The sequence below is a fragment of the Ischnura elegans genome, chromosome 10 (assembly GCF_921293095.1).
Source record: "Ischnura elegans chromosome 10, ioIscEleg1.1, whole genome shotgun sequence".
Taxonomy (NCBI): Eukaryota; Metazoa; Arthropoda; class Insecta; order Odonata; family Coenagrionidae; genus Ischnura; species Ischnura elegans.
The window spans coordinates 16,817,376-16,830,482 of NC_060255.1; the positions used below are offsets into that span (position 1 = coordinate 16,817,376).

The window sequence follows — 13,107 nt, forward strand, 5'->3', positions numbered from 1 at the left end:
TACTGATGTATAATAACAATTACAGCGCACGAATGCAGTGCGTCGTGCATTCCATTTTCAACGAGAATTCGCACTGCCCCGGAGAATAAAATATGGGAAATATGATACACCTAGGTACATTCTTCCCCTGTTCGTCTTTCTAGAGGTCGCTCGTGCAATAGACCTTGAAATGTAAAGAAGCATTATTACAAGCGGAGCATCGCATGCGAACAGACACAAGGGCCCAACGTTCTTGGACCCCTACTTTTCTAGCAACGCATCTAAGCATTACTTCCAAGTAATTAAATATGACAATAGTATTTAACACTCATAATGCATGCTTTTTACGATAAATTTTACTAGGAATTCAAGAAGCTTAATTTTTGCTTATAGCAATACAGTGTACTCACATCAAAAAATGATCTGCGAATCCTTAATTGGGCCTTGGACACCGTATTTCTTTAAGGACGAATTCCAATGCATTCTTAACATTAATTACTTACTTTTTATTTTTACCGAACAGGTGACTAACCGATTACATTCTGAACTTATTACCCCGCATATGAAAATCACTTCCTTCCGATGCACGATAAACTACAGTTAACTTTCTGACTTAAAAAATCAAAAGAAATGTTACAACTCGTTTTTCTTGGTTTCAGGTTTTTTTTGCCCTTTTTACTGGTTCACCGTAAAGAAGTTCAAATTACCTTATCATGCTGCCACGCTTTCCCTGCAATAACCACTACAGCTGTGCTGGTGCTCGATATACAATTTCACTGGAGCGATTGTACGCGTACATGCGTTTACCGCGACGGACGCAAGGAAAAATGCTCGAGAAATTTCTCGGCTTAATCGCTGTGTTCCTTTCAGCGTATTAAACCCTTCCACTTCATTTTACTTTCTGAATATCGTGCTCATATCGTCCACTTATTTTTCCTTTGATTCTTTTTAAATGGAATGGTAGATTATGAAATGATATTTTTTATTTGTAATCAACGTAGAACAGTGAAATAGTGATTATTGTTTCACATTGTTAGCAAACGAACCCTCTTACCGTAAGAACATCGAGAACACAGTTATCGATACTGGTATAAAATCATTTTATTCCTTACAATGCATCAAATTTCATGAAATATGAGTTCTTTGTGTACATTATTTATTTATTTCAAAAACCCACATACAGCAATATTGGCCATTAAGAGTGGCCTAATGGAGGTTTTAAGGTTGTTAAACTTTCAAAATATTTATACTGGTCCCCTAAATAGTGCTAAATTTATGAAAATCTGATGACGAGCTGCACTAGTCATTGCTCGATTTGGCATCGGAAGATCATGACGAGCTGGACTCGTATTTCAGCGCAGAGGGTTAAATAAAATAGGCACAGTTAATGTCTATTTCTTTGGAGAAAATGACGAATGAACCGAGACAAAAGCAAGGTGTTGCTCACCGATACCTCCACTGCACAAACGCTCAACAATCGCCCACCGATTCAAACCCGCACATCTAGTAGTAGCCCTAGTAGTTGCTAGATGAGCGGATTTGAATAGGTGGGCGATTTTTGAGCGTTTTTGCAGTGGGGGTATCGACACATTTTCATTAAAAGGAGGTACTTTGAAGAATTTGGATGAAGATATACGATGAGAAGAACAAACCAGAGGGAAGAATGAGTTAAATTATGCGCAGCAAACGTAGGCAGGACCTTTGCGGGGCGAAATTATACATTCCTAAGGGCAAAAGGTGAGATATTCGACCCGTCCGGCAACAGGGTGGTTTCCTATTATTTTTTTACTGCCTAAATCGAAAGATTATTACACCTGGAGTACGTATTTCACGCATTTAGATTTTTAAATGACGATATCTATTTTTCGCGATTAAATGAAAAGTGAAAATTTTCAAGCGCGCGAAAACGCGACGCGTAAGTATGAATGCCGGGAAATCTCTCCATGAGACTTATTTCTGGTTCCCGCTGCCCCCCTGTGAGGTGACCTTGAGGCGAGGCTTAGCGCTGATACGACGCAGGCTGCTAGCGGGTAGCTGAGTACCCTGCTGGCTGGTAGCGCTTGTCTTAAATAAGGATTATTAATACCTTATCAAATGAAGAAAACTTTCCGCCCTTAGCCAGTTTTAATAAGTGATTATTTAGACATGTTTCCCTGAGCTCTGCGCCTCATGCATGCATTGGTAACCTCAGACGATGTATAACTCCTATCTTCTCGTATAGAAACTAGGTCCCTGTGACGTCACGTGGAGTGGCATCGCATGGGCGCCAATCTGGCCCTTTTCAAATGAGGATAAAAATGGACCATTGTCATTCGTCTAAACCGCTATTTCTAAAACGAAATAATTTGTATATTATGAATACACTAATGGTGGTTAACGAATCGCAATCAATGCTTTTCGTTTTCTTTGATGAAGGAAACTACCCTATTGTAAGCTCGAAAACGCAATACTTGTTAGCAAAAGTGATCCATAATCCCGCACAGCATGTTGAAAGGCACACGATCTTCATTGAAATCGTGTTCCCGTTGCATTCATTCCTTCTTCCACTCCCTCCTGCTGTGGCATTAGCAACAAATTAAGTTAAGGGGATAACTGAGTTTCGAGAATCTAAAGTCAAAGGATAACAATTGCGAGAAACCTTTCAAGACCCGGTCAACCTTGTTAACGCTCTGTTCGCGGGAGATTCCGCTAAGCTAGAGAAGTAAAATGCCCATGATTTATTTCGTATAGTCGAATGGTGCAATGTCACCGAAAAAAATACTCGGTGCTGTGTCACAATCGTTATACTAATACCAATGCGAAGATACTAATACCAATCCGAAGATACCAATACCAATGCGAAAAATGCCGGCCTCGGTGGCGGCGGGGTAAAGTCCTCGCCTGCCAAACCGAAGGTCGCCGGTTCGATTCCCGCCTGGGTAAGTTACCCTTATCCAGGGAATGGATGTTTGTGATTGTTAAATGTTATCAACCCCGATGTAAAGGCCGTAGAGTGCTGTTTTCGGTGGTGTGTAAAATAAATAAATATCACACAAAAGCTTATACATCTTTTTTTACAGAGCGCGACCCGGGTTTCAATGAATTATCATCATCTTCAGGCGCAAATTAGAAGTGGTATAAGTAATTGTGTGATATCCAGGAAAACTTACAATGGAATGCCACAAAGTTAATCAAGAGTTAGAGAATTTTTTAAAATACCAATGCGATCCATTTTTTCAATATTTTTCAGTATAATGGTCGTAATTGCGAGGAATAGCATTGAAATGTTATGAACTTGGTAGATCGCATCATCATGCACATTAATTTCCGTGAACACCCCTCATCAAAGATTATTTCCCCGGGAAACTCGGATCACTTTTTCCGTCAGCGACGCGAGTGGCGACTTCTGTAAACCCATTTAAATGTGCAGTGGGTTACAACACATTTAGAGGCCGACTTGATCATCTTTTGTAATATTCGTGACAACAAATTTGAGGCGGATAAAATGGGTTTTAAACCTTTCCGAAAAACCTTTCTCTAGTTCAACGTTGAATAGTTCTCTCGAAGTTGACCATTGAACGGGGATGCCGACTTACAAAAAATATTGGGGGGCCCAAACCGGGGATCTTGCTCCCGGAAATTTTATAAGTAATGAGTTTTAAGTTTTTTTACGCATTTTAGAAGAGTCATATGATCAACATTAGAACCCTGATAACTCGAACCTCGATATCTAGACACTTCGGGAAAAATCGACAAGCCTGGCATATTTTTCCCCACACCCATAATGAATTTTTGAGGGGGCTCGGGCCCCCTCAGGCCCTTTGGAGTCGGCGCCACTGCCATTGAATTGTGTCCATTCTGTCGACACGCTTCAATATTCACGGATGGGAGATAGGGGTCCTCGTGGCGGGAGGAGGTAAACAGAGGGGGAGGGGAAGAGATAATGAGAGGCCCAGTGAGAAATGGATCATTGAATCTACGTCGATTCGACGTCGAAGTACTCATCGATAAAACGTCGATGGTAACACATAGATCGATGTCTATATGGTCCGAAAATCGACGTGTTTTCGACGTCGAAGCCATCGACGTGTTTTCGACGTCGACACCATCGACGAGTTTTCTATGTCGACGAGATATCGTCTTTTTACCTGCGATTCCTACTAATAATTGCGGAAATATACATCTTTTCGGCTAATAAAGAGCATCTATTGCTGCGCCAACGACGTATTTCAATCGAGCACGTAAAGTCTAAACAAATGAAGGCTGAAATAAATTTATAATGATGATTTGTAATCTTAAGTCCTTCGTATTCATCTTCAATAATAATCAGAAATCCTTGAGAAAAAATGTGAGGTGTTGACATCTATGACGCGAGTATAAAGGTATCGAAATGAGGTAAACGTAGTCACAAAGCCAAGCTTGTGCATATCACATACCACGCAGGAAAGAAGTAAGAACTTGGACGCAAATAGAAGGTCCGGCCTATGTGGCAAATGTGTGAAAATGGAAATCTTGAACACATTAAATAGGGGAAGCTAATCCTACCTGTCATACAGCGGTCCAAAAGCAGACCGATTCCGAAGTATGGAAGACGTAGTGAAGCTTGTCTTTACTAAGCGACGGAATGCCTTTTTCGATGATTAACACGAATCCAAAAGCTCATTAAGTTTCAGAAGGATTTTAAATACCAATAACAGGATTTAGAGCTAGCAGTTTGTCGCGCAAAATAAATTTTCTATACGGCGCCGAATGTCTCTGTTCTGAGTTTACTGCGAAGAACTAACAGCATGACGACTAACAGCTCAACTGATACACGCAATCGAACTTCAACGGTCAAGTTACAGAATTAAAAGGAATCAAAGATTGTTCTCGGAGATTAAAACTAATGTTTATGGATAAATAAAGTAATTATTTAATTTTATATTTCTTATTTAAGACACATATGTTGTAATAGCGTCTCACCGTTATTTTTAAGACATTAAAACTACATCACTAAGTTCTCCCCTCAGCCAATCAACACGCTGACCCCGCTGGCCAATGAGAATAACACGTCGAAAAAACGTCGATTGAACAAATAAAATCGACGTCGACCACATATCGATCTATAGTCGTCGAATCGACGAAGATTCGACGTAGATTCGATGATCCATTTCTCACTGGGAGGGGTGGGGGAATCACGGGGACAGAAAACGAGCGAGTTCTGAACACAACGACAGGAGTAAATAAACAGGTTTCCATTCCTCTACACCTCTCCCCTTGGTCGCGTACACTGAGGACGGCAGGAGGACGCCCGTCGTGGTAGCAGAATCTTAGGCGGAGTTTGGGAGGGGGGGACACGTGCCCCCCTCCAAGACGCTTGTAAAATAAGACTAGATTTTTGATAAGGTTATCATTACGTTCGTTTTGTTTTGTGTGATACGGAGCCTCAATCATTTAAGCCGTGAGCACAAGTCAGGAAGACAGGTTTACTGGTCATTGGTCATTCGAGAGTCAGCGCTCGAAAAAAAGCAACGCCCGTGGCGGATACAGACGGGGGGCGCAGGGGGCGTGCCCCCCCCCTCCACTTGCGGGTCAGCCCGTATTGCCGAATATTGCAAAACCACATTTATATCATAAGATGGCATCGTCTTTTACACGTGTATAATCACTTAAAATAAATTTTTCTTATACTCTGCCTGTGACTTGATCATTTTTTATTACATTAAAAGTAAAGACAACTCAAGATATATTTTGCGCCCCCCTTGAGTTTTTTCCGTATCCACTACTGCAACGCCCAAGGGGAAAAGGGGTACGGACTGTCGTTGTTATATATGTAACTTATTAATATTTTCATGTGAATAACTTTCATATTAAAATAAGGGGAATATTTCCGACAGTAATTGTTGCATGTTGTTTATAATCTCAAATATGTGAAGACCGTTTGCCTTTCAGACCCTTAAACCCCCTCTATTCCCCCAGAAAAAAATTCCGGAATCTCCCCTTGAGCAGAAGTACGTCAATGTCTTTGGATTAAGACTCATACAAGAGGAAAGATGGGGGAATGATCCAAAATAGGTTTTACCATACAATGAACAGACCAAGGTTTAATTACAAAGGAAGCATTGGCATACCCAGCAGGGGGCAGCTCCCTCCCCCCCCCCCCCCAAGAAGCAAAAGTAAATGTAGGTCAAAACGAAAGTTTCAAAAACATTTTCTTTAAACCCAAGAAAAGTGATATTAGTGTAAAGCATGTACTTAAAATAAAAATATTTTATTTTTGAGCAAACAATTTTAAAAACTAATAAAGTGCTGTATTAATTTTCTCAAAATTTTAATTTCCTTAACCTTTTCTGCGTTACAACTTGAACGACCACAGCTTGCTCCCCTCTAGTTTTGATCCTGGGTACGCCCTTGAGTGGAAGGTGTGAGGGAATGAGTGTTTCTTTCAGAGGGACAGGCCTAGCAATCAGTCAAGAGGTTCAACCATGTACGTAGCCAGGGGGAGGGCTTTGGGGACTTTAGACTTCCCCTGAAATATTTTCCTTTGTGAAGACTATCAGTGGTACATCTGCTGAGGAGACCACTAGCTTAGAGGCGGCTATCATCTGACTCTCTATATTTTTGATATTGTTACTTCTCATTATGTCTGTCAATAACCAAAAATGAATTTAACTTTAACACTTTGAAGCCCTAGTGCGAGTATACCTCGAGAGGTATATTTTCTGCAAGGGACCTGAGCCCGAGTAGAGCTCGGGCTGTCGTATTTTATTCTGTGGAAAAGTATTCTGTGCATTTTTCTTGGGGCCTGAACTATTTAGCCTCTTTCTTTAGCTATCTGGTCTTCATGTATGTATGGTATTTTGAGGAGGCAACCGACAGCTGAGGTCATTTGCGCCATGTGGGAAAGGGTAGGTAAGAAAGGGTGGAGAGAAACCTGGCGTCGGCATTAGCCTGCTCTTAACGAAAGGCACCAAGGGGGCCACGGCTTAACGTCCCATCCGACGGACGGAGTGTTGCGCTTGAAATGTCCTCCACACAACACTCAAGCAGGGATCGGGCAGTCTCTGAAAATTCTCTGCTACTGCTGGGATTTAAACCCGGGCCCACCGGATGGGAAGCCAACACTCTAGCAACCACACCAACCCGATCCCCTGGTCTTCATGTATGGAAGATTCTGTCATTTAGTGGCACTAAATGAACTTTTTCAGATTAGGAAATAATTTCATAAAAAAACAGCGAAAGCCATGGGTTTCTCATAACTCACACTTGAAAATACCACAGGCTTCAAAGTGTTAAGCATTTGTATGCAGATTTCATGAAATGCATGCTTCCTTTTCAATGAGTGCGAATTGAAAACAAAATCTATTGCATAGGCAACCCACACACCACCCAAGCTCCTACTGGCTGTGTCTGGGTTCAACCCACTCCTCCCACCCTCCAAAAATTGAATGTACTGTTCCCGGGTCTTGGACTGGGTGAGTTTCTCCATTTCTATCAATGTTTCAACCACTGACTCTTGGGTCGTCATCAGGATCTAAGAAATCTTGGCAACGACCGATTAGGCAGCGGTCAAAACATCGAATCAATAAAAAGGGACCAACTCGCTCAGGGGAAGTCCCATGAACAGTTTAATGAACTGATACGACATGAAAGTATCAGATTATTCTTCCCTTGAAATGTTTGGGAAAGCAGGATAGCAACTTTTCCAGAAAAGTGTTCACAGTATTCCTCTGTGAACAACACGGCGGTGAAATTCACATAAATTGCAATGGGAAAAAAACTCTTTGCCTGGGAATTCAACGATAGGCCTTTAACTTTCATGAATGCTGTTCAGACCACTGGGATAAATGTGCATTGCACAGGCTTCTCAAAGCAATTCCATGTAGAATGATGACACTGCTTGTATTTCTCATAGAGTAACTTTTCCAGAAATATCATGCTTATGACTATGGATGATGTACATATACCTCTACCTACTCTTGCACAGTGAAGATTGTTGTCTACAAACCTACACAAAAGCAATAAACAAGGTTGAATATATTATGGTGGGTTGGACATCGAAATGGCTGAAATTTCAACATTTGAACATTATTTTTACCTTATCTCATTCTATTTAATCCCTCCATACACTTATTTAATCATTCAGATTTAATCCCTCATCAGTGATTACATGAAATATTCTGACACAATACTTTAAAGCCTTTTTACTAGCATAAAGATCTAAAATTTGATATGGATTGAAGGTTGTGAGAATTTCGAAAATTGAATGCCATATTTTCAACATTTTATGAGGTAAAAAAAATTAAAATTTCAAGGCTTGATTGATCAACAAAAATCATTAATTTTTATCTGTACAAAATGAGTCTCCCAAAATTTTTCTACCTCTCTTAAATACGAAGGAGAAAGTTCTAGGACATATTTTCACAAAGGTGGCATTCCTAAAAATAAAACCTTTTTCATTTAAATTGTATATACATACATTGAAAGGTATGATGATGAAAAAAATCATCAAAATACCAAACAGGGCAACTTTGCCAATTCTAGATGAAATACCTTGTGTTCTTAATTAGTCAACAGCATCAATATTTGTATTATGCTTCCTCAATATTTTGGTACCAATGTATTCTTCCTTCACTTCCTTCTTGTGTTTTTTTGTTAGCACAAATTCCTTGTATCGATTCCTTTGTATTTAGAATTTTAACCATCATAATTTTATCGATGGAGAGTTAATAAATATATACTTTTAGTTTTTTTCAAGATATTATTTCATAATTAATCATCGATAACTAATTTTTGCATGTAGATGATAGTTAAGCACACCCTCTTAACACCATACTTTTGTCTCTGTTTTAGGACCAATAAGTACCTGCAAAAATCCTCCATAACCAGAGTTTGTGCTGTCGGCGGATTCTTCATTTCAATTCCAGTTTTTTTAACTGGTAGGTGAAAATTTTTCTTACCTGTAAAAGAATCACTTTCAAAAATGAATCAAATAAATTCCAATGGATGTTCAAGTACGAGTTCAGCAATATTTTCCAAATATTATTGCAGTTACATGTAATCAAAGAACTAATTGTTGATTTTCTGATACATATTTATGAGTAAATTCAAGATAAAAGACTAGAATCATTTCTGAGACATGAATAAGAGGTAAAAATTTCAGATGCCTAAATCTTATTTACAAATATTGAATTTTTTCTGTGCTCTATAGTACATCCTTTCATAACTAACGTCATCCAATCATTTACTCTGGAAATTATGTAAATATTACCAATCCATTTTCATTGCCAAAACTTGATTAACAAATAAACATCATATCAATTTTTGTGTACTCGAAGATGAAATACTAATTCTATTTTTAATTTCCAGGGATCATATTGTATACGTTCATCCAATTCCACTCAACACCAGCAATAATAACTAGTGTTTTCATTGGACTTGGGATCATCTTCTGTGGCTGTGCAATGGTCCACAACGTCTTTGTTTGGCAAAAGGTGAAAACTACGGCCATTCAGAGTGAAATATTATGACCCAAATACTGACTGTCTTGTTTTCAAGGCAGTAGCTCTCCCAAAATAATTACCTTAAATATGATGTTAATGTTATGATAGTGATTTAAGTTTACACATTTTTTTGGGGCATAAAAGTAAAAAATGATTTCACTAGTAAAGGTAGTATTTAAATATGCAAATGAAATATTTTTTGTGAGTCACTATTGAAGGCTCTGATGAATTTGGAATATTTTTATATTAGAATTGTCTCAACATTTTATGTTAATTATTAGGGGTAAAACATTCAAAGTTACTCAAGATCCAATAGGGTTGCCATAGTCCTTAAGTCTCAGGAATCTTTTAAGTAATCCCTAGCTTCTTAATGTTTTGAATGGCATTTGTATTGTAAATAGGAGAACCAGAATGGAGCCGAAGTCAAAATGACTTATAGTCTGGAAATCATTGATTAGCTGCTTTCATTTTTTTAATTGTAATGTGGAACCTGTTTCTCAAATAATGAGGCCAAGGGTATCATTACTTGGATCACAGTATAATTAGACAATGGTGACCTTGGGTATTCATGTCACATTTAATTTTTTGTGATCGAATTCGTGCAATGAGTGAATACATATTCCTTGTTATGTAGTATAGAGTATACTTAGTTTAATTGTTGTAGAGTGAACTATATATCAAAATGCAGAGCATGCTTTCCAATCAATGCTCCTGTAGTTGCCTTTTTGAGTATTAAACCTTCTTTTCTGTCCCTTATTGGTAATGGAATAACAATTGTAAACGTATAAGGCTTTCTAAAAAATTAAAATATACTCTGAAGCACTCTTACTTGTGTACACTTAAATAAAGCAAACAAAAATGATTATTGAATAACTTTATGCATGTAGAATTATCTTCAATAAATCTGAATTTATCTGAAAATTTTTAACCTATCCTCACTTTTATTCCTCTTTGATTTTAGTGCACAAAAATGCATGTTAGTTTAGCCGTAAAATTACATTACCTAAGTTTAATTTCAATGCATTTCCTTCATAGAATTCACCTCATTAAAATTCCATATCAGTAGAGCTCTAGGTGGCAACCCTAGGATCTAATCAACAAATACAAGAGAAACAAATTTCCTCTTTCACTTCATATCTTTTAAGAACTTCTAACGTTTCAATTGGTTTCAAATGTGATCATAAGTAAGTCTAGTGTGTTCATAAATCATTTTCAAATGTTTATAATTTTACAGCATATAAGATTTTTAAATTTTCAACGCTGCATCATTAATGGAAAAAGAATATTTCATGATAGAATTATTTTAAATGGACCTCTTGTCTATCTCCAAAGGATCTCAGGCTTTACTGGCGAATTGACTGTAAGAAGACCCACCCACCCACCGAATCCAAGGATTAATTTCTTCAGACATTTTGAGGGCGTAGTCTGCCATTGTCAATATCCTGAAGCTGATGGTAGACTATTCCCCCGAAACGAGGGAAGGAATCAACCCTTGGATCAGGTGGGAAACCCAAGAACTTCCTACTCACCCATCTGCTACCTACTTAATATACCACAGCAGGAATTGAAGCGTAGAACTATTTAGCAAAGGCACTCACATTATAGCATTAACTAATAATCACATTAACTATTATGAACATTGGAACCAATACCAATCATGCTAGATAACACATACCATCGTGCCTTCTACAAGGACAGAGAAAACAACCACACATTAAAGGTATAGCCATTCCTTTCCTTCAATACCAATATAGGTTATCTACAGCCAAACCCTCTAAGAACAAGTATCATTTGGGAAACTGCTCTCCTCACTCCCATTCTGAAAGAGACACATGTCAGCTTTTCTCAGGATCACAAAAACAATATACCTACATGCACAAAAATTCCAATTTCAGGTTGCATATACTCCATCTTGTTCTTTATATCAGGCACGCAGCCAGAAATTTTGGGAGGAGCTTGTGTGGCAGGGGGATTGGGTATACAATATATTTTGTAGTCAGTTCACACGCATCAGGAAATCATACATTTCATTAAAATGGCCATATATTTTGTGTTCATTATGATGGAGGTTAAATTCATTTTCGGTTATTGGCAGACAATATGAAAAGTGTGAGAACGGATATTTCTGAGGTGTGCTATGAAGTTCCTCACTTCCAATTCCTACCATATCGGTAACAGTGGCGATGAAAACAGTTTTGCTGGCACTACTACCAGCATCTTCAGATCAAAGATGCCAGTTCACAATTTTAATCATAACAATGGATACCATCTCCATGCCCGTTGGAGGAGATTACTCAAGTGGACCAATGCGAGAGCAGCTGCAAGAACTGATGGCAACAGGGCCTTATATAATGAGAGCGAAAATTGTGAATCTAATGTGTGCGTGCATCTTCCTGCTAAAGACGCTGGCGGTAGTGCCAGAAAAACTGCAGTCATCACCACAGCGATCAATGCAGTAGTAACTGGAAATGAAGAACTTCAGCATGAAAATTAACTATGAGGTGTATACAGAAAACAATGGGAATTTTAGCTTTTTTAAATATTCATTCATTCATCTAAATTAATATTGTCACCATCACAATTCTCCCCATTAGATATTATGCGCTCTTGCCAGTGCTTCTTCCAACCCTCAAAACACTTCTCAAACTTGATCTTTCGAATAGCCTTTAGCTCTGTCAGCGATTTCTTTTAAAGTCATCTATGATTGATCAACAATGGCCACAAAAACATGTTTAACCATAACAACTAAAACTTTTGTCATACTCCTGGGGCATGTACACAAGTACAGTCAGGGGTGGATCCAGGATTTATTTCTGGGGGGGGGCAACAAGCAAGGCCGTATCCAGAATTTTGTTTTGGGAGGGCACAAGGATACTTCATAATGCAAAACAAACGAGTACAATAGAAAAAAATTGACCATCAGACTCTCCAAACTTTCAAGAAATTTAAAAATTTAGTTTCCGCTTTTTTCTAAACACACTTTGTACATCAAAAAAATGGATTGCCAGGAGAGAGATGCCCCTATGCTAATGGTCTCCTCAACACATGTATTGGATGTAGTCACCACAAGGGTAAATATTTTGGAGGCCCAAAGCCTCTGGTAGCCTATATATGCTTCCCTAAAAGTAATGAGTTAGGTTAAATACCTTTCCTTTGACACGTTTACTGTAAAGCATGACTATCAATGTAGTCTTCACCTATTGCCAGTAGTAAAGCATATTGATTGACGTGCTGAAAAACTTTCACAATATATGGTTAAATATAAAGCGTAAATGGGAAAGTAATAACAATCAAGACCAGAGATAAAAGTCACACATAAAATAATATTTTAAAGCCATTTATAGAATGAATAATTCCACAGTCTGAATAAAAAACTTCTTAAGTGTTGGGTCATACAGCATCTAGACATCTTGAAGTGTTAACCTCTTGAATTACTGAAAACACACACTATCCATGAGACTAAGTCAATATTAAATGGAAGTACAATGATTAACAGTAGTAATGGCAATAAAGAAAAGTGGGATGGAAAACTCACACAAAGATATTTTAGGAGGGTCCATTATAAAGGACCTGATTCATTTTGCAAGAGAATTTAGGGTTAACAATATGTGCCAAAATTGAGCTATATTTTCTTGAATTTGTCCACAGAAAAATTCCTGACTACTGT

General features: G+C 38.2%; 1 protein-coding gene across 1 annotated transcript in view; it reads left to right on the forward strand.

Moving 5' to 3' along the window:
• The window catches only part of LOC124167039, a 196,846-nt gene that overhangs the window by 180,553 nt on the left and 3,186 nt on the right, over window positions 1-13,107 (forward strand). The window contains exons 4-5 of the mRNA XM_046544810.1: window positions 8,791-8,876; window positions 9,307-9,431. Coding sequence (XP_046400766.1) covers window positions 8,791-8,876; window positions 9,307-9,431 — 211 coding nt within the window. The remainder of the gene's footprint in view (window positions 1-8,790; window positions 8,877-9,306; window positions 9,432-13,107) is intronic.